This window comes from Labeo rohita, unplaced genomic scaffold (genome assembly GCF_022985175.1).
Source record: "Labeo rohita strain BAU-BD-2019 unplaced genomic scaffold, IGBB_LRoh.1.0 scaffold_490, whole genome shotgun sequence".
NCBI classification, from domain to species: Eukaryota; Metazoa; Chordata; class Actinopteri; order Cypriniformes; family Cyprinidae; genus Labeo; species Labeo rohita.
In genome coordinates, this window is record NW_026129411.1 from 37,794 (window position 1) to 57,890 (window position 20,097).

At 41.4% G+C, this 20,097-nt stretch overlaps 2 protein-coding genes across 4 annotated transcripts in view; both read left to right on the forward strand.

The window, feature by feature from the left end:
• LOC127160913 (ribonuclease inhibitor-like) overlaps window positions 1–7,776 on the forward strand; it is a 45,563-nt gene extending 37,787 nt beyond the window's left edge. The window contains exons 8-10 of the mRNA XM_051103542.1: window positions 1,575–1,748; window positions 1,919–2,080; window positions 7,222–7,776. Of these exons, the coding sequence (XP_050959499.1) occupies window positions 1,575–1,748; window positions 1,919–2,080; window positions 7,222–7,300 (415 nt within the window). The 3' untranslated portion in view covers window positions 7,301–7,776. The remainder of the gene's footprint in view (window positions 1–1,574; window positions 1,749–1,918; window positions 2,081–7,221) is intronic.
• A 7,427-nt stretch (window positions 7,777–15,203) lies between these two features.
• Window positions 15,204–19,259, forward strand: LOC127160911 (uncharacterized). 3 transcript variants are annotated; one of them, XM_051103540.1, is made up of 3 exons: window positions 15,204–15,637; window positions 16,981–17,144; window positions 17,340–19,259. In XM_051103540.1, the coding sequence occupies exons 1-3, from the start codon at window positions 15,464–15,466 to the stop codon at window positions 17,947–17,949; spliced, it is 948 nt and encodes a 315-aa protein (XP_050959497.1). In that variant the 5' UTR covers window positions 15,204–15,463; the 3' UTR covers window positions 17,950–19,259. The 3 variants fall into 3 exon arrangements, with proteins under 3 accessions (XP_050959497.1, XP_050959498.1, XP_050959496.1); XM_051103541.1 differs by having other exon boundaries at window positions 16,991–17,144; XM_051103539.1 differs by having other exon boundaries at window positions 15,204–17,144.
• The last annotated feature ends 838 nt before the right edge of the window (window positions 19,260–20,097 follow it).

Genomic DNA, 20,097 nt, shown 5'->3' on the forward strand with positions numbered 1-20,097 from the left:
AGCCATGGTGGAGGAAGGGCTGACGACTCCAGGGGGCCAACCGACGGAGGCGGAGCTGCAGGCGGAGGAACCCGAGGCGGAGACGGAGAGCCGAAGATCCAGGGTGACACCGAGGATCCGAAAGGCCAAGGCGGAGCCCTAGGCTCTGGCGACCAAGGCAGAGACGGAGATCCGCGGCGGAGCCGGAGCGACAGAGGATGGAGGCTGTGCCGGAGGGAGGGAGGAGTCCTTAGGAGCCGGTGGGACGGAGTGACGAGGCGCAGCCGGAGGAACAGAGTCCTGAGGTGACGGAGGGACGACGACCGACCAGGGCAGAGCCGGAAAGACGAGGGAGCCCGGTGGAGCTGGTGGACCGATGGGAGACGATGGAGACGAGGGCGCTGAGAGCCGTGGTGGAGCCGCAGGGTCGGAGGGCCGAGGCGGAGTTCTGGACTCTGAGGCTGGAGGCGGAGATGAGGGATCCTCCAGCCCTGACACCGATGGAAGCTGCCAGACCCACGGCGAGCCCACTGCACAGGTGGTGGACTGAGGGTGAGCAGAGGGGCTGTCAGGGGACAGCGGTGACCAGACAGACGTTGACATAGGCAGAAGAGGGAGGGTGGGGGGAATTCCATACAGGCAGGTATATCATGACAGGTAGATATTTCCGTAAAGAAGTCTATTAAATCCCCAGAGTTATTTTCCAGAACTTCAGTAGAGAAATCAATCAAGTCCCCAAAGTTGTCTTCCAGCTCACCCCCAGCAGTGGTGCAGTGGGCAGGGCTCTCCATAGCCCTCACTTGCTCCCTGTTGCACTCCCCCGTCGCAGTAGCTGTAGCCGGCTCTCGCACCTGATCGGACGTGTATGGCTCTGGCTCTGTGGCGATCTCTGGCTCTGTCGCTCGTGGCTCTGGCTCGTCATCCACGGTGGGCTCGGGCTCAAACTCCGCGTGTCGGGATGCTGGTTGGCTGGGCTCTGGGTCTTGAGTGGGGCTGGTGTCATCCTCCGCGGTCAACGAAGCTCTGCAGGACACCAGCACCCACTCATGTAGTCGGCGACTCTACAAACAGACTTATAAAGGGTAACTAATTACAAGGACAGGTGAACACAATAATAAGGAAGAAACCAAATTCAACAGAACAACAGGGGGAAACTATGGGAGAAACCAAAACTGAACTGACATAAATGTGACAAGTACTGACACCATTTTATATATATATATATATATATATTCATTATTGTGTATAATTATGAGTGAAACTGCTTGTTTGATAAAATAATACTAATTAGGCCTCAGTGAATAAATAAATAAATAAATAAATATATAGTTATACAAGATTTTGTTTGACAAATGTAGTTGAGCTAACCCAAACTAGTGTAGATTCATTTAATGTAAACCAGCTAAATTGTGTTGACCCAACTAAGCAATTTTCATTTGAATGAAATAAATTAAATTGTAAAAACATTCTTTAGTAAAATTAAATAAGCATAACTGATTCATTTTTTGACCGTATGACATTTACTTATGATGTATTTATTCACACATAAACTTTACATGGATCTGATGCATTGTCATTTCTCTTTCTGTCTTCAGTCTGTGGGATTGCAGTATTACAGAGGAACAGTGTCTCATCCTGACTTCTGCTCTGAAATCAAACCCATCACACCTGAGAGAACTGAACCTGAGCTGGAATAAAATAAAAAACACAGGGGTGAATCACTTATGTAATGTACTGAAGGATTCACACTGTAAACTGGAGAGATTGAGGTCAGTAACATTCACATACAAGAATCAAAATGATTAAAATCACTTCAACAGTTTAAACCAAAACACTTTATACTCAAAATCTCATGATGAGTCTGAGTTCACATTATTTGTGAAAAATTCTTCACTTTAATGATTTGTTTGTAAGATGATCTTCCTCTGTCTCTTTCTAGTCTTTATGATTGTGGAATTACAGATGTTTCTTCTTTAACTCAGTGTTTGACAAACACAAAAGCACTGCAGTTTCTAAAATGGCTTAATCTGAGTAAGAATAAGATTGGAGACTCAAAGCAGCAGCTCATTGATGTGTTACGAGACTCAAACTGTAAACTGAGGTGAGTAAACTTCACTTTCTTATATTAAAGTGATTAATTTACCTCTAATATGTGAACAAATATATACTTTCAAATATTTGTGAAAAAAGTTGATCAAATTATCATCAAGCTTCATTTCAAAGGGTTTGTGTCAAAATGAAATGTAAAGTTATAAAAATGTTGAACACAAAAGAGGAAAGAGAACAAAAGCACACTGTCAGAGCTTTATACAACAACACCTGCTTTATTAATGACATTAGTAATAGTGAATCATTACAGTTTGAAATATATATCACAGAATAAACAGGACAGGTTGATCAGGACTGGTATCATTGTAACGCCACGCCAGCAGAGGGAGCCCTCACCCACTGACTGACTGTTGCTGCTCCCTCTGCTGCTTCGTTTGTTACTTCCTGTTTGGTGTCCATAAAAGGAGGCCATTTTCAAACAGGAAGCTGCAAAGTATTGTTTTGCTGTGCGGACTCTACTAAGTGTTTTCTCTTGTTTCATTGCCTTGTTTTGCCACGGTTTTGTTTCATGTCATAGTTTTTGCCTTGTTTTGCCATTGTTTTGTTCTGTTTCCTTGCCATAGTTTTTGCCTTGTTTCATAGCCTAGTTTATTTGTCACTTTTGGACTGCTCTCTTGGTATTTTGACCCTCTGCCTGATTTCTGGATTTTGCTTCTGTTTTTGCCCTGGATATTACTGTTTGTTTGGAGATCGACCCTGCCTGTCTTGACCACGATCTGTGTAATAAAGCTCGCACTTGGATCTATCACGCTTCCTATGAGTCCTCATTACAGAATACTTCGCCGCCCCAAAGATCCAGCAGCTTTTGGACGCAGATTAACCATGAACCCAGCAGTTCTTCGCCTCCTCAGCCTTCGTCAGAGCAACAGGGCTATAGAGGATTATGTAGCCGATTTTTGCGAGGTATGCTATTTAGTAGACTTTAATGATGTTGCACTGAAGGGTATATTTTGTAATGGACTTAGGGACAATTTATATGACCTCATGCCGGATAACAAATGCTCGGCTACACTTGAGGAGTACATAGACTATGCACTGCTGCTGGCTGGTTCACCATTTACTGTGGGGATTGCTAATGAGGAACCCTGCTATCCCCCAGTATCTCCCAACTTTTCTGTCATGTCTGGAATAGTTAGTATCACGCCAGAACCCTCACGCCATGCCTGCCAAGCCAAAGCCAGCTCAAGTCACGTCCACCAAGCCAAAGCCTGTTCACGTCATGCCCGCCTTTCCAGGGCCTGCTCACGCCATGGCTACACCTGTCATGGCTGCCATCCCCAAGCCAGTCCAAAAGATGGCCGCCATCCCAGAGCCAGTCCCAAGATGGCCGCCATCCCCAAGCCTGTTCACAAGATGGCCGCCCCATCTGAGTCCCCAGCCAATATGGCTGCCACGCCTGAGCCTCATCTATCCAAAATCGTCTCATCCAAATCTCACCTCACCATGTCTGTCGCACCCAAAGTTAATCAAGTGATGCCTGATCCTCCAGCGTCAAGTCAAGTCAGGGCTGCATTCTCAGTGCCAAGTCTTGTTACAGCTGTGTATCCTGAGCCATGTCAAATTACAGCTGTTCTCCATGAATCAAGTCAAGTCACAGCTGTTCTCCGTGAGTCAAGCCAAGTCACAGCTGTTCTCCATGAGTCAAGCCAAGATACAGCTGTTCTCCATGAGTCAAGCCAAGTCACAGCTGTTCCCCATGAGTCAAGCCAAGTCACAGCTGTTGTTCCTCATGCGTCAAGCCAAGTCACAGCTGTTCCCCATGAGTCAAGCCAAGGCACAGTTGTTCACTATGAGTCAAGTCACGTTACAGCTATTGTTCCTGAGTCAAGCCATGTTGTTCCTGAGTCAAGTCACGTTACAGCTGTTGTTCCTGAGTCAAGCCAAGTTACAGCTGTTGTTGCCAAGCCACAGTTGATCTTCATGAGCCAAATCAAGTTGCTGCTGTTGTCCCTGAGCCAAGCCACAGTTGATCTTCATGAGCCAAGCCAAGTTACAGCAGATCTTCACAAGCTAAGTCAAGTTACTCGTCATGTCTCAGCTGACCCCCTAAAGCCTTGTCACGTATCAGCTGACCACGCAGAGCCCACGCTCCCAAGCCACATGTCCACAGCATCCACACCCTTAAGACCGGCAGGCATCCCCCTATTTACTGTGCTGCCTGTAATCGCTGTTGCCATTTTGAGTGTGTGGGCTACACGCTGTACTCCAGAGGCCTCGTCTATCCACGAGTCTGCTCCAGAGGCCTCGTCTGTCCACGAGTCTGCTCCAGAGGCCTCGTCTGTCCCCGAGTCTGCTCCAGAGGCCTCGTCTGTCCCAAAGTTTGCGCCAATGCCTCCAGAGGTGTCAGCTTCCGCTGTAGATCCTCCAAAGGAGGCGGCGTCCATTCATGAACTCACTGCCACATCGGACCACGAGTCTGCGCCAATGCCCCCGGAGGTGGTGGCTCCAGCTGCAGAACCTCCTATGGGGGCGGCGTCTTCCTATGAACTCTCTGCTCATCATGTCACGATCAAGAAGGCCTATCATGAACTCTCTGCCTGTCATGTCACAGCCAAGAAGGCCTATCATGAACTCTCTGCCTTTCATGTCACGGCCAAGAAGGCTAATCATGAACTCACTGCTCTGCTATGGATGTCATTTGTTCCACTGTGGATATCTGTGCTCCTGTCTGCTCTGCCTGCCCCGCCATGGCTACCTATTCTGCCTGCCTCGCCATGGCTCCCTGCTCTACCTGCTCTGCCTACTCCACCATGGCTTCCTACTCTGCCCTTGCTCCACGGCCCAGGCCCTCCAGTGTTTCACGGTCTGCTACTGCTCCATGGCCCAGGTCCTCCAAGGTTTCACTGTCTACCATTGCTCCACGGCCCAGGCCCTCCAGTGTTTCATGGTCTGCTACTGCTCCACGGCCCAGGTCCTCCAAGGTCACACTGTCTGCCACAGCTCCACGGTCCAGGTCCTCCAGTGCTTCACTGTCTGCCACTGCTCCATGGCCCAGGTCCCCCAGTGCTTCACTGTCTACTATGGTTCCATGGCCCAGGTCCTCCAGTGCTTCACTGTCTGTCCCTGCTTCACAATCCAGGCCCACCTCCTCTACATGGACCAGGCCCTCCATCCCACCCCCTGTTTTGCCTCTGTTCCCCCACCCTCCTGGACTGTTGTTGTTGTTTGAGTGCCAGGGGTCGCTCCTGGGGGGGGATTCTGTAACGCCACGCCAGCAGAGGGAGCCCTCACCCACTGACTGACTGTTGCTGCTCCCTCTGCTGCTTCGTTTGTTACTTCCTGTTTGGTGTCCATAAAAGGAGGCCAATTGTTTTCTCTTGTTTCATTGCCTTGTTTTGCCACGGTTTTGTTTCATGTCATAGTTTTGCCTTGTTTTGCCATTGTTTTGTTCTGTTTCCTTGCCATAGTTTTTGCCTTGTTTCATAGCCTAGTTTATTTGTTACTTTAGGACTGCTCTCTTGGTATTTTGACCCTCTGCCTGATTTCTGGATTTTGTTTCTGTTTTTGCCCTGGATATTACTGTTTGTTTGGAGATCGACCCTGCCTGTCTTGACCACAATCTGTGTAATAAAGCTTGCACTTGGATCTATCACGCTTTCTACGAGTCCTCATTACAATCATCCTGAAGGGGTTTATTCTGTGATAACAACCGGCTGGGTATGCATTATCCCACTTATTATATTGTTTCTTCCACATAAGTGAATGATTGGACACAAATTATTGATTTGAATTGAAACACTGTTTAGCTCTTTAAACATAAAGCTTTCACAAAGAAAAACAGTTCCTTACAACCTACTGTGAACCTGGAAGTTCAGACAAGACGGACATTAAAGACATAATGTACAGTCGCTGTATGAATATATATAAAACTGTTTGTACACAGCAGATGTTTTCCAGATGAAGTGATCTTTAACAGAACGTACGTGTGCTATCTGGGGTTGTATCACTAATCACACATATTTTCACCGCATAAATAAAGATGAGGACATACAATATTATTTGAGAAGAAAGCCTTTTAAAAAGACAAACCCTGTGTCAGAAATCACCCCCATACGCTTAAATAGGGCACTTTTTGAGTTGACAGCCATTTTTGGTGGTGTCCAAAACTGTAGTGGACATTATCAAGTGCACTCATTCAATCCCACAATGCACAGCAACAACGAGTGTACAACTGATGTATGCTCAATGGATCGAGAATACCCATAATGCACTGTGAGAGTCACATGCTGAATGAATTGCTGTGTCTCACCAGAAGATGAAGGTTTATAGGTTTATACATAATTTTCATGATAGAGTTCAAGATAAATCCTTTCATACTGGAGCTGCCAGTTTCAAATGATTATTAAACAGCAGCACAAACTATGCAAAAGCGTCAGTCCTTCCAGTGACTCAGTGTCTGAATTCACTCACTCGTTTTCATTCACTCCTTCAACTGAACTGTATTAGTGGTCTAATGTAGGGAATAGTGAATGAGGGTATTTGGATTCAGTTTAACACTTTTGATCAATTAACAACAACTTTAACAACAAGACACACTTCTAACAATGTATCCACAAGTCTACTATTAACAGGAATTTCCTCCGGTTTTTGTTAACGGTAAATACAGTCAGTAACTGAGAAGTAAAAGAAATGCTGGACTCAAATACCCGTATGACTGTGTGTTATTCTGCATTGATAATGACAATAGTTGTTATATTGCTGTGCAATAATTTCAGTTATTTACTGAGACCAATACAAACATGTTTAAACTAGAGGACAAACAGCTTTAACTAGTGGAACATTTAACTGAAAGGTTTTTTTCTTAAGGCAAAATTGCATTTGTATTTGTTCCTAGTCATTTATTATATTTGGTGTAAACTCATTAGTATGTGTTTCACTTTATTTTGACAAAATAGAGACACGGATTGGAATTCATGTTCTAAATGTATTATATTTAAAACACAAATACTGTTTTATAAACGTATTCAAATCAGGTAGAGTCAGTAATTAATCTGATTACAGGATTTTAATGTAACTTTTTACTCAAAAAATAAATAAATAAATAAATAATAAAAATATGATTGAAATATAGTAACTTATTTGTAGTTTGTTCCACTGAACTCTGATTATCTTCTCTTCTGTTCCACCTTACAGTTTTGATAGAGATCCATTACCGGAAGTCCCTGGTGGTTCAATTGCAAGAAATACCTGGAGTTTAATCAACAAAAGATGATAAATGCTGTATATCATAATTTGAAGTCATCTTGAGAGGAGCAGTAAACATCAGGTGAGGATCCACAGAAGAGCTTCACTACTGTGTCTATGAGGAGAAAGAAATGTGTGATAAATGTGTGAATGTGATCCATACAGGTGAAGAGACTCAGACTTTACAATCAAATAATGCAGCATGTGTGTTAGAAACATGTGATATTGAATGATTAATGTTGCTTTAGTATTCAAGTGATCATTTTGTTTAATTTGAAGCTGGAACAGAGGAGGAAGAAGCTCAGATGAGTCTGTCTGGCTCTTCAGTTTAATAATATTTGTATTAAAATCATCCATAATGATTCAGATGTTTAAATGATGTGTAAATAAAAGATGGATTGTGCAGTTTTGACAGATTAATTGATTAAAACAGGAGTTTTCACATACAGTGAGTTTGTGCTGAACTTACTGACGGCTTCAGTGAATTATAAATGCTGTGCCTTTTACTTGCTGTTTGTGTAATTTGACACAATTTATTTTTTTTTTTTTTTTTTTTTTTTGTTTTATAATGAGACTCTCATACATAAGTATGAAAAATGACAAATATATTTTTACCGTAAATGTTGTAATGGTGATTTCTGGTCACTATTATTCTATGATGGTAATTTAGTGTCTTTTTAAGATTTTAAAATAAAAGTTTTTGTTTGTCATCAAGTGTTTGTTTTCCTACATTTTTATTTTTAGTTTTACAAATGAGGACAATCTTTGAAGAATAAACAAAAACAGTTTTGGTCATAATATTAAAGTAATATTTAAATTGGATAATATTCAGATGTTTAATCTTTGAAGTGTAGTGTGAAGTATGTGAAAGTGTGTCTGTCATGTCGAGAGAGTATTTAGAAAGGCAATTCCAACCCTGAACACAGAGTGTAGCAGCTCCAGTAAAATGATCCATGAATTCCAGTAGATTTTTTTTTCTTTCTAGGGTCTTTAGGCAAGACTGTTCAATCTCACCGCTGCTCATCTGCTCATCACACAGGTTCATTGTTGTTATGTAAATATGAATTTCTTTCAAGGTATCACGGTTTTTGGAAATGAAAAAAAAAAAAAATGTTAACTGGCCAATGACTACACAATCTGGTCTCAATCTTAATATTAGCAAATGTGAGAGATTTCCACTGAAGAGTGTCAACTTTGAGGAAATTGAAGGAATCCCTTGTTAAGAAGGAGGTCACACACTGTGGACTGAAACTTTGTAAAGATCATTTGTTTCTCTTCAATTTCATGCCATTCTCAACAGTGCAAAAAACACTTTTAAAATAAATGGATTAAAACAGTTCATTAAAAGTAGTAGTTCCATGTAGAGTATTTTCTCTAACCATTTATTTAAACAGCTTGGTGGTGTCCGTTTTCTTTTTCTTAGATGCATTTTTGATAACAAAATACTCTCAAATGATCTGATTTTGTGTTGTTTTATTTTTAAACATTTCTCCTCACTCCTTTTTATTTGGAATAAATGTCAAACAAACAAATAAATAATTTTTTTTTAGGCATTGGTTTGGGACGGTGTAACAGAGACTCCAGGGAAGCGTGATAGATCCAAGTGCAAGCTTTTATTGAACACAACGTAGTCAGACAGGCAAGGTTGATCTCCAAACAAACAGTAATATCCAGGGCAAAAACAATAGCAAAATCCAGAAAACAGGCAGAACGTCAAAATACCAGGTGAGCAGTCCAAAAGTAACAAAAAAACAAGGCAATGAAACAAGGCAAAAACTATGGCAAGAAACTAGAACAAAACAATGGCAAAAACAAGGCAAAACTATGGCAAGAAACAAAACCATGGCATGAACAAAACAAGGCAATGAAACAAGAGAAAACGCTTAGAGTCCGCACAGCAAAACAATACTTCGAGGTGCCTGTTTGGTTTAGGCCTCCTTGAATGGCCACCAAACAGGAAGTTACCAATGAAGCAGCAGAGGGAGCAGCAACAGGCAGTCAATGGGTGAGGGCTCCCTCTGCTGGCGTGGCGTGCAGAGGAGGTGGGCCTGGATCGTGGAGCAGGGACAGACAGTGAAGCACTGGAGGACCTGGGCCATGGAACAGTGGCAGACAGTGAAGCACTGGGGGACCTGGGCCATGGAGCAGTGGCAGACAGTGAAGCACTGGAGGACCTGGACCGTGGAACTGTGGCAGACAGTGGAACCTCGGAGGATCTGGGCCGTGGAGCAATGGCAGACAGTGGAACCTTGGAGGACCTGGGCCGTGGAGCTGTAGCAGACAGTGGAACCTTGGAGGACCTGGGCCGTGGAGCTGTAGCAGACAGTGGAAACTTGGAGGACCTGGGTCGTGGAGCAGTAGCAGACCGTGAAATACTGGAGGACCTGGGCCGTGGAGCTGTGGCTGACAGTGGAACCTTGGAGGACCTGGGCCGTGGAACTGTGGCAGACAATGTAACCTTGGAGGACCTGGGCTGTGGAGCAATGGCAGACAGTGGGACCTTGTGAATGTGGGCTCTGCGTGGCTTGGGAGCATGGGCTCTGCGTGGCTTGGGAGCGTGGGCTCTGCGTGGCTTGGGAGCGTGGGCTCTGGGGTTTCAGCTGAGACGTGATGTGATTTGGGAAGGTCAGTGGGGACCTGGTGAGGTTCTGGTAGGACAGCCGTGGCTTGACTTGACTCAGGGAGGCCTGCCGTGACTTGACTTGACTCAGGGAGGCCTGCCGTGACTTGATTTGACTCGTGAAGAACAGTGGTGACTTGACCTGGCTCGTGCAGTCCAGCTGTGATTTGACTTGGCTCAGGGAGATCAGCTGTGGCTTGACTTGGCTCATGAAGGTCAGCTGTGGCTTGACTTGGCTCATGAAGATCAGCTGTAGCTTGACTTGGCTCATGAAGCTCGGTAGTGACTTTGCTTGACTTGAGGGCTACAGCTATAGCTTTACTTGACACAGGAGCAATAGCTGTAACTTGACTGGACTTTGGAAGAGCAGCTCTGACCTGACTTGACACAGGAAACACAGCTTTAACTTGACTTGATGCTGGAACAACAGCTGCAGCCTGACTTAACACTGGAACAGCAGCTGTAGCTTGACTTGACTCTGGAACAACAGCCGTAACGTGACTTGACTCAGCAACAACAGCTGTAACGTGACTTGACTCATGGGGAACAGCTGTGACTTGGCTTGACTCGTGGGGAACAGCTGTGACTTGGCGAATAACAGCTGTATCTTGGCTTGACTCATGGAGCTGTATCTTGGCTTGATTCATGGAGAACAACAGCTGTATCTTGGCTTGACTCATGGAAAATAGCTGTGACTTGGCTTGATTCATGGGGAACAGCTGCTTTGGCTAGACTTGACTCTGTTGCTTGACCGGACTTGGAAGCTTGACCGGACTTGGAGGTTTGACTTGACCCGGAGGCTTGACTTGACCCTGGAGCTTGACTTGACACTGGAGGATCAGGCATCACTTGATTAACTTTGGGTGTGACAGACATGGCGAAGTGAGATTTGGATGAGATGGTGGTGAACTGATGAGGCTTGGGCATGGTAGCCATCTTGGCCGGGGACTCAGATGGGGCGGCCATCTTGTGAACAGGCTTGGGGATGGTGGCCATCTTGTGAACAGGCTTGGGGATGGCAGCCATGACAGGTGTAACCTCTGGAAAGGCGGCCATGGCGTGAGCAGGCCCTGGAGCGGCTGGCATGGCGTGAGCAAGCCCTGGAGCGGCAGGCATGGCGTGAGCAAGCCCTGGAGCGGCAGGCATGGCGTGAGCAGGCCCTGGAGCGGCAGGCATGGCGTGAGCAGGCCCTGGAGCGGCAGGCATGGCGTGAGCAGGCCCTGGAGCGGCAGGCATGGCGTGAGCAGGCTTTGGCTTGTCAGGCATGACGTGAACAGGCTTTGGCTTCGGGGACGTGACTTGAGCTGGCTTTGGCTTGGCAGACATGGCATGAGAGGGTTCTGGCATGATACTAACTATTCCAGACATGACAGAAAAGTTGGGAGCTACTGGGGGAAAACAGGGTTCCTCATCAGCAATCCCCACAGTAAATGGTGAACCAGCCAGCAACAAAGCATGATCAATATATTCCATTAGTGTAGCTGAGCATTTGTTGTCTGGCATAAGGTCATATAAGCAGTCCTTAAGTCCATTACAAAATATACCCTTCAGCGCAACATCATTAAAGTCTACTAAATGGCATACCTCACAAAAATCAGCTACATAATCATCTATAGCCCGGTTGCCCTGACGCAGGCAGAGGAGGCGTGATGCTGGGTTCATGGTGTGTCCAAAAGCTGCTGGATCTTTGAGGCGGCAAAGTATTTTGTAACGGAGACTCCAGGGAAGCGTGATAGATCCAAGTGCAAGCTTTTATTGAACACAACGTAGTCAGACAGGCAAGGTCGATCTCCAAATAAACAGTAATATCCAGGGCAAAAACAATAGCAAAATCCAGAAAACAGGCAGAACGTCAAAATACCAGGTGAGCAGTCCAAAAGTAACAAAGGAACAAGGCAATGAAACAAGGCAAAAACTATGGCAAGAAACTAGTACAAAACAATGGCAAAAACAAGGCAAAACTATGGCAAGAAACAAAACCGTGGCATGAACAAAACAAGGCAATGAAACAAGAGAAAACGCTTAGTAGAGTCTGCACAGCAAAACAATACTTTGAGGTGCCTGTTTGGTTTAGGCCTCCTTAAATGGCCACCAAACAGGAAGTTACCAATGAAGCAGCAGAGGGAGCAGCAACAGGCAGTCAATGGGTGAGGGCTCCCTTTGCTGGCGTGGCGTTACAGACGGTCAGCTGTTGTATAATAATGATAATAATAATGATTGAATTAATGAGCTCTGTCTTAAATGTAAGTGCCATATTTCAGCTCTATAACATTGTATTGTCATGAACTCTGACTCTGTCAAAATACTTTCTCTGCTCAGAAATCAGGGCACTTGGTGTAAGACTGTAGGAAGTAAGGTCTCCAAATATTTGTTTTTAGATAAATTTGATTTAATTAATGAAAAGTGCAGGAACCAATCAGTTAGATCTCTCTTTGTTAATATTTCTTCTCCTCTGATTTTTTTATGGGCAAATATGTTTCTCTCATTTGTGTGGAACATTTTTGGAAAGTTCTTAGTCATTACAGTATAACAAATCAAACAAGAGTCATTTCAGATAAAATATCTTGTGAAAGACTGGATATCGATTACATTTTTTTTGTTGTTGTAATTGTGTAAGAGAGTCTATTTGTGCATTTATTATCTGAAAGTCACCTGTTCATCTTTATTTTGAAATCCAATGTACATTTTTTTCAGTTTTAGAGAGAGAGGAAAAAAAAAAGCATGGTGAACTCAAAAGAATCATCTCTCTATATGTGACCCGAAACCACAAAACCAGTCAAAAGGGTCCAATTTTTTAGGATTTGAAAATTGAGAGAGAGATGATAGGGCATGGTATGTCAAAATTTGATTTGTTGCCCCTCATAAAAATTCCCTCATCCACCTGAGCTGGACATGTGTTTGTACATCTGTTTATTCACCTCAGTAATTCAAAAGAATTTATGACTGTTATCTTATTGTTTGGGAAAGTGTTTTTGTGAAGCAGCCCATTGAAAACTGTTCAAAACTAAGTGCTTTAAACTTTAAATTGTGAAACAATGTACGGTTGGTAAAACAGGATCAAGGGGTAGTTTTTATTAAAGTTTTTCACATACAATAGAAACACTGTGACGACTGTTTTCCCAAAAACAGTAAAACAAGTCAAGAGGAGCATTTATATATTGTTAAACAATTTTGGTGATATATTTAAATAAAAAATGTATCAAACACGATCGTTAAGCAGTAACAAAAAGCAGCAAGAAACGTCTGTGTAAAACAAAAGCATACAATAGTTGTCAAAATCTTGTAACATTACATTTTTAAGTTTTTTTTTTTTTTTTTTTTTACTGATACAAGAGTTAAAGTAAAATAAAAGAAAAGAAAGAGTTGAGCATCTTACGTTGATCTAAAACAAAAAAAGTATCAGATTATAGTATCATTAAGCAACAGCATGTCAAAATCTATGTTGTAGTCTAGCATTACAATTTTAAAAAGGTAGTGTTTGTTACAAGTTAGAAAATAAAAAGTGTTGAACATCTTATGCTGATCTAACACAAAGCAAAAAAAAAAAAAAAAAAAAAAAAAAAAAAAAAAGACACATCTTGTAAAATAGCATACGGTAGTTGTCAAAAATGTTGCACTTTTAAAAAGGTACAAGGATACAAGAGTTAAAGTAAAAGAAAAGAAAAAGAGTAAAACATCTTATGCTGTTCCGTAAAAACACATCCTCTCTCTGCCTAACTCAAAATGAAGTTACAGGATGCAGCAATCAAACCCCGCCCCCCTAACACAACCATAACACCGTAAGTAGAGACCGACACAAAGATTCAAATGTATGATAAAAGAATTAAACAAAATAAACTTTCAAAATATAAAAATACTTTTATTAAACTGTCACCCATCCCCTCAGCGGAACGCCTAAGTTTACTTCACCATATTATAAAATAGACCCTAATCTAATCATGACAAAACTGTATATCGTTGGAAAGGTCTAAGACTCCTAACTATTTTTTCAAACTATTATTTGTAAAAAAAGTGTCAGGGCTTTGGTCTCAAATAAATACATTTAATATTTTTGTACGGTTACATCATACTTGTCAGTGATCTCATATCTAATAAACATTAACTTTTCTGTGAAAAAAAAAAAAAAAAAAATAAAAAAAAAAAAAAATAATAATAATTGATAACATATATATAATTATTATTATTAATAATAATTATAATAATAATTATTATAATAATAATAATAACTTGAAAAAAGTGTCAGGGCTTTGGTGTCAAATTGTCACGGTTCATGAATCCACTGTGTTCTTCATGTCTCGTGTATTTGACGTGTGTGTGTGTTGTTGTGTATTACGTCACCGCTCATCAGCGCGTCTGCTGATCTCGTTACTCTGCACCAGCTGTTGTCTATTATCTCTTCTATAAAACCTCACTGCTATCTCTCCCATTTGTCAGATCGTTGTTTGATGTCCGTGAGTGAGTGTCTTCAGTGTGTTTCGTCGTCTTGGATGTTTGATCGTTATCTCGTCTCTGGTTCGTCTCTTCGTGGATTACTTACCTCTGGATCATTACCCACCGCTGGATCATCACTCTTCTCTGCACTTCACGCTAACCATCTTGTCCCTGCACCAGACATTATCAGTGACTGTGTTCATGCCCATTTCACCCATTTCAATAAACCTGGTTTGACTTGCAATTTGCTTCCTCATTCTTTACGGCCGTGACACAAATATGTACATTTAATATTTTTTAATATGTTTATAATAATAAATAAATAACATTTAAATATCCTTCATGGCACCAAGTCAATACACAACATAAAAAACTTCAAGTTTTAAATATACATCAACAATTTAAATACACAGATGACTTTCCTGCGAGTGAACACTCATGAGATCAATAACACTATTACAAAAAACAGATACAGGTGTATAAATCAGCAATTAACTTTTGGGAAAAAATGATTTTCATTTTACCACTGTAAAGTAATCTTGCAGTAGATAAAAAGCACTAAAGTTCAAATACCAAAGAATTGTATATGAACTTAGTATGCCACAATACAGTCTGAAAAAAAAAATAATAATACTACTAATAATAATAATTTACCATCCTCTGCACATTTGGCCAAATTTCATTACAGTATACAGCACTATAGCAGTTTCATGGTCTCCTGACACAAGACTATCTCTAGGCAGTCATTTCTCAGTTCTGCAAAAATGCAGTAGCCTACTAGTGTTAATTTCGTCAGATGAGACGAGACGAAATATGTTCGTCAACGACCTTTTTTTTCATGACTAAGACGAGACGATGACAAGACTGCACCACTGTCCAAAAACGCTGACTAAGACTAAATTAACATGCATTATTGTTGACGAAAAAAGACGAGACGAAAATGTTTTGCATAAAATAAAAACTAAGATAAAATCTCTCTTCATTTTCGTCTACAATCGTCTCTGCTTTTTTATCAGCTGTTACGGCTTTAAAATATTCAGAACGAGTTCGCGGCTTCGCGCTGTTGCTCAAGTTACAGGTCTCATACTCCTGCTGAACACACAACACACAAAGCGAACACGAGTGACGAGCGACGACGACATGCTAGGTCGAAGGAAGAGGCTCGATATTTGGTCGCATTTTAAGTACAATGATGCTGACAAAAAGTCAAAATGTGTCATCATAACTGACGAGAAACACTGCGGACAAAGAATTTCGGGGAAAAACACCACCAACCTTAAACGACATCTAAAGGCTAACCACCCACACATTCAGGTAAGTTAACCTAAATTAACGTCTCATAAGCTAATGCTGATTTTAGGCATCTACGCTGTAAATCAACCAGTTAGCTATGGTGTTTTAGCACATTAAGCAGGTTATATATATTTTATGTTAACTTATTTTGCCACATGCATGTGTGGGTCACCGGCGCGGAAAGTGGGGGTGCTGTAAATGCATGTTTTTTCATTAACATTTATTTGTAATAAACACTTTGAGTTGGCTATTTAAAAAGTTTTATTTTTATGTTAAATTATGTAAAGGATAATGTAGAGCGAGGCGGCTGTAACGTTAGCTAATACAACACCAACAGGCTGATTAGGACCCCGACGCGAAGCGGATCCCGCTTATTACATGGCTACCTACCAAATAAATCAATAATTTGACACAAAATTATGATTTAAAAAGGAGTTTATTGAGTTAAAAAACGATTGTATTGCTTCCGCTAAAGAAGATAGTGCGCTCCGTCTCTACGGTTAGAATCCTGTGTGTTCATGGCAACGCTCTGTTTTTCATGGCAACGGTGTGTTATAGTTAGCAGCGGTCTGTTATCAAGAAATAAAATAGTGTGTGCGTAGAAAGAATTCATCCACACGCCGCGCAAGTCCACCGTCTAGGCAGGCTTTTTGTGTTAAATTATATTTCCTGTCGCTGCGCAGGCTCTTTTATTGTACATGACGTCCCGATGACAGGTCCGTTGCATTACGATTAAAAGCAGTATCAATAAAGTAAAAAATGTGATGTGCACTGCAGTCAAGCTCCAGAGCGCTGTTTAAACGAGTGTTCTCACTGATACTTTTGTGATTTGCGGAGTTTTGACAAGTTTTATAGCCTTGATATTGTTTCTTATTCAAAAGTGGTGACAGAAAAAACTCAGCACCCCCAACCTGAAACCTCTTCCTACGCCCTGTCACAATCACATCATAATCAAAATTAATGTAATTAGGCTTAGAAGCAAATGTATATGTAAGGGAATCAAGTTGAACAATTACATGTAGGCTAATATTCCTCCAAATATCATCAATAATGGTGTGTGCAATACCATTTATAACTTGCATTCAGTTGGTAATTTACTGACTGTGCCAAAAAAGACCAAAATTACAAATCTAGTGGACCAAATGTACCTAGCTGAAAAGGTAAAATTTAAAAACAGACTGGCTATGGCCCGCAAAGTAACCATCAGCATTGACATATGGACTAAAAAGGGACTTACCGCCTCCTTCCTGGCTGTCAGTGCTTGCTATTTCAATGTTCAGGACAGTAAAGCTGAACACATACTACTGAACCTAAAGCAAATGGTTCACCCACACACTGCTAATTCTATTGTCACTCTTGTGGAGGAATGCACAGAAGAATGGGGGATCCCAAAGGAAAAAATTATCATGATAATAACTGATAATGGAAGCAACATGGTTTCTGCATTTCGCGTTGAAGAAGAGGACACCAGTTCTGATGAGAACGATTCCAACAAGGATAGTGATGAAGAGGAAGAGGCAGACGAAAGGTCAGTCTGTGAATGGTGTTTGTTATTACAGAGAGCTTGTTCACTGTAATAGATATTTGATATTGAATCTAAAAAGAATCTGAAATAAATATGTTTAATTAATTTTATGTAGTGATAAAGTGCTATTGTATAGATTAATAGTTATTGTAGGATTTAATGAAAATAATTGTTGTTTTGTGTTAAACTTTCTATCAGATTTGGAATCTTGGAGAGGACCCCATGTGTAATCCATACCCTTCAGCTTGTCGTCAACATGGTAAAAAAGGAACAAGCAATCAAACGTCTACTGGACAAGGTCCGGCATCTGGTGAGACAGTTTCGCAAATCATCTGTTGCCACAGAACGGTTGCTGGAACAATGTGGACTCATTCTCATCAAAGACTGTGAAACCAGATGGTCCAGTTCTTTTTTGATGTTGTCTCGTTTACTCGAAGTAAAGGACCACGTGACATCGGTGGCTGACACCATGGGCTGGGACTGCCTGCTGCCCAGTGAATGGCAGAAGGTGGCCATCCTCAAAGATTTGCTCCTTCCATTTGCAGAACACACAAAGGTGCTTGAAAGTGACACGTGTTGTTTCTCCCTGGTTGTCCCTGCAATACTGGATTTGAGGAGCCACCTTTCAGACTTCTACCTTGCTCATGCCAGGAGCTACAGGGATGTAGCTACACTGGCACAGAAGATGTCTGCAAACATGGATTTACGCTTCAGCTGTTTTCTGGATGTGTCGGCAAGCAACTTTTCTCCTCTTGCTGCAGCTGCTTGTTTTGTTGACACTAGTGTGTCAGCAGAGACCCTGATATGATAATGACGACATACAGAATCTCCTCAGTAAAGCTGAAGAGTACATCACTCGCAGTGTACCATACCAGGAAGAGGTGACAGATGATGAAGACATTAGAAATGCAGAGGTCTCAGAGGTGCCTCTGCAAAAGCGGCCTAGATTCAGGTTTTTTAGTGCCCATCGGCCATCATCAAAGCCAAAGACCTCCAAGGCCTCCATCAGACAAGAGGTCCAAAAATTCAAAGAATCCCTGTCCCATGCAAACCCAGAAGAATCCGGCATGGATTTCTGGTCGTCTCAAAGCTCCACCATGTATCCACTGCTGAAACCCCTGGCATTAGACCTTCTGGCAATGCCAGCTTCCGAAGCGTTTGCAGAGCGGGTCTTTAGTTTAACTGGAGACCTTTCAAGTGGCCGCCGCAACAGAGCAAGAATTAGATTAGAAAGAAGTGCTTTTCTAAAACTTAAAGTCTAGAGTGATAACTGCAATACTGCTCTGGTTAAAGTTTGGTTAGAGTTATTTTTATTTTTATTTTTATTTTTTTTACTTTAAATAACCCTTAATGGTTTGGATTTTGCATTCTGTTGCAAATCTTGCCTTTGAACTTGATTGTTTAATTCATTCCTAAAGTGGAAGTTTCAGCAGCTGTAGTAAGCTTTAGTATCAGCAGCTGTAGTAACAACAGCACTGTTAATTGTTGATCCTTGTTAAAGCCTTGGTAAATCTTATTTGTTATTTCCCAAGATCAACCTAGACTGTAAATAGGTTGTATTTTAGGCCCACAGTAAAGTAGGCCTATTCTTTTCAGTTTTTCCGAGTATATTTATTTTATTTCTGATTTGAACAGAAACATGAGACACAAGGCAACCAAAACAGTTTTAAAAACCTTTGTAACTTAAGTTGTCAGTCGGAGTCTGTTGGGACCCAGCTTTTGAATTGTGTTGGTTAAAATAAAATGCTCTTCAGAACAGGTTAATCATTTGTGAATGTGTCTCCTAAATCAGAAATTGAAAACCAGACACGTTTAACATTTGCATTCAACAAAAATCATTCAACAAGTGTATTTTGTCAGGTAATTATGACATTTAACCAATGTTTGAGATATGTGAAACACTTGTTTTACTGAAATGTGTATCAGTAATAATCTCAGTAATAATGTGTTATTTTAAAAAAAGACTACAATTTTTTGACTAAACCTAGACTAAAATATATTGAGTTTTCTTTTGACTAAAACTAGACTAAAATGACGAGACTTTTAGTCGACTAAAACTTGACTAACAAAAAAAGATATGTGAATGACTAAATATGACTAAAACTAACAAGGACATTTGGCACAAGACTAAGACTAAGACTAAATTAAAAATAGGTGACGAAATTAACACTAATCTGCTGATGTTGCTGAGTAAGTTTGGTGATTGTATCTGGAGGACATGAGATTCTGTGCACAGGTATTAGTCCTATACTTGGCTTTAAAATCACGTGTATTTTGACCCACATAGATGTATCTGGGTTAATCCCTGGATATCTACACATAGAAAGAAAGTTCAAAAGAACAGCTTTTACTTGAAATACAAATCTTTTGTAACATTGTAAATGTCTTTACTGTCACTCTTCATTGATTTATTTATCTTTGATGAATACAAGTATGAATTCCCTTTAAAAACCCGTCTGTATGTGTGTGTATAGACACACGGTGTTCATGAGCTCAGGATTTCGAACACAATGACATTGTGACACAAAGCCACTGACAAACCTTCATACATTTAGACAAAAAAAAAAAAAAAAAAAAAAAAAAAAAAATCCTGTCTTTGTTCACATTGTGTGCGCAGGTGTGAATGAACTATTTTTATCCTGGTGTTCTTGAAATAGTCTGTCGGTGTCGCTGACGTGATTGTGCTGATTGTGACTGTGTCAGCAGTGATTGTGTGATGAAGGCATCAGGTTTCTGTCAGGCTTTCATGAGTTTCAACACTCTGAAAGTCTCGTGTTTGTGTTCAGGTTACAGCAAAACACTCAGAAAAAGCATTTGACTTACAGAGAATAAGAAGAATAATAAACGTCAATAACTTTAAAACGACTTGCCCTAAAAAGTCTAACCGGTGTGACCGCCAAAAGGGCAAAGCTGATCATGTTTCACAGCCTTCATTTTCAGTATTTTCGCTCTATAT

Bases quoted from the DNA above. Each gene is read 5' to 3' on its own strand.
- LOC127160911 (XM_051103539.1), top strand. From the start codon at position 16,759: ATGTACCTAGCTGAAAAGGTAAAATTTAAAAACAGACTGGCTATGGCC. The intron at 17,145-17,339 runs GTCAGTCTGTGA...ACTTTCTATCAG, and splicing joins GAGGAAGAGGCAGACGAAAG to ATTTGGAATCTTGGAGAGGA.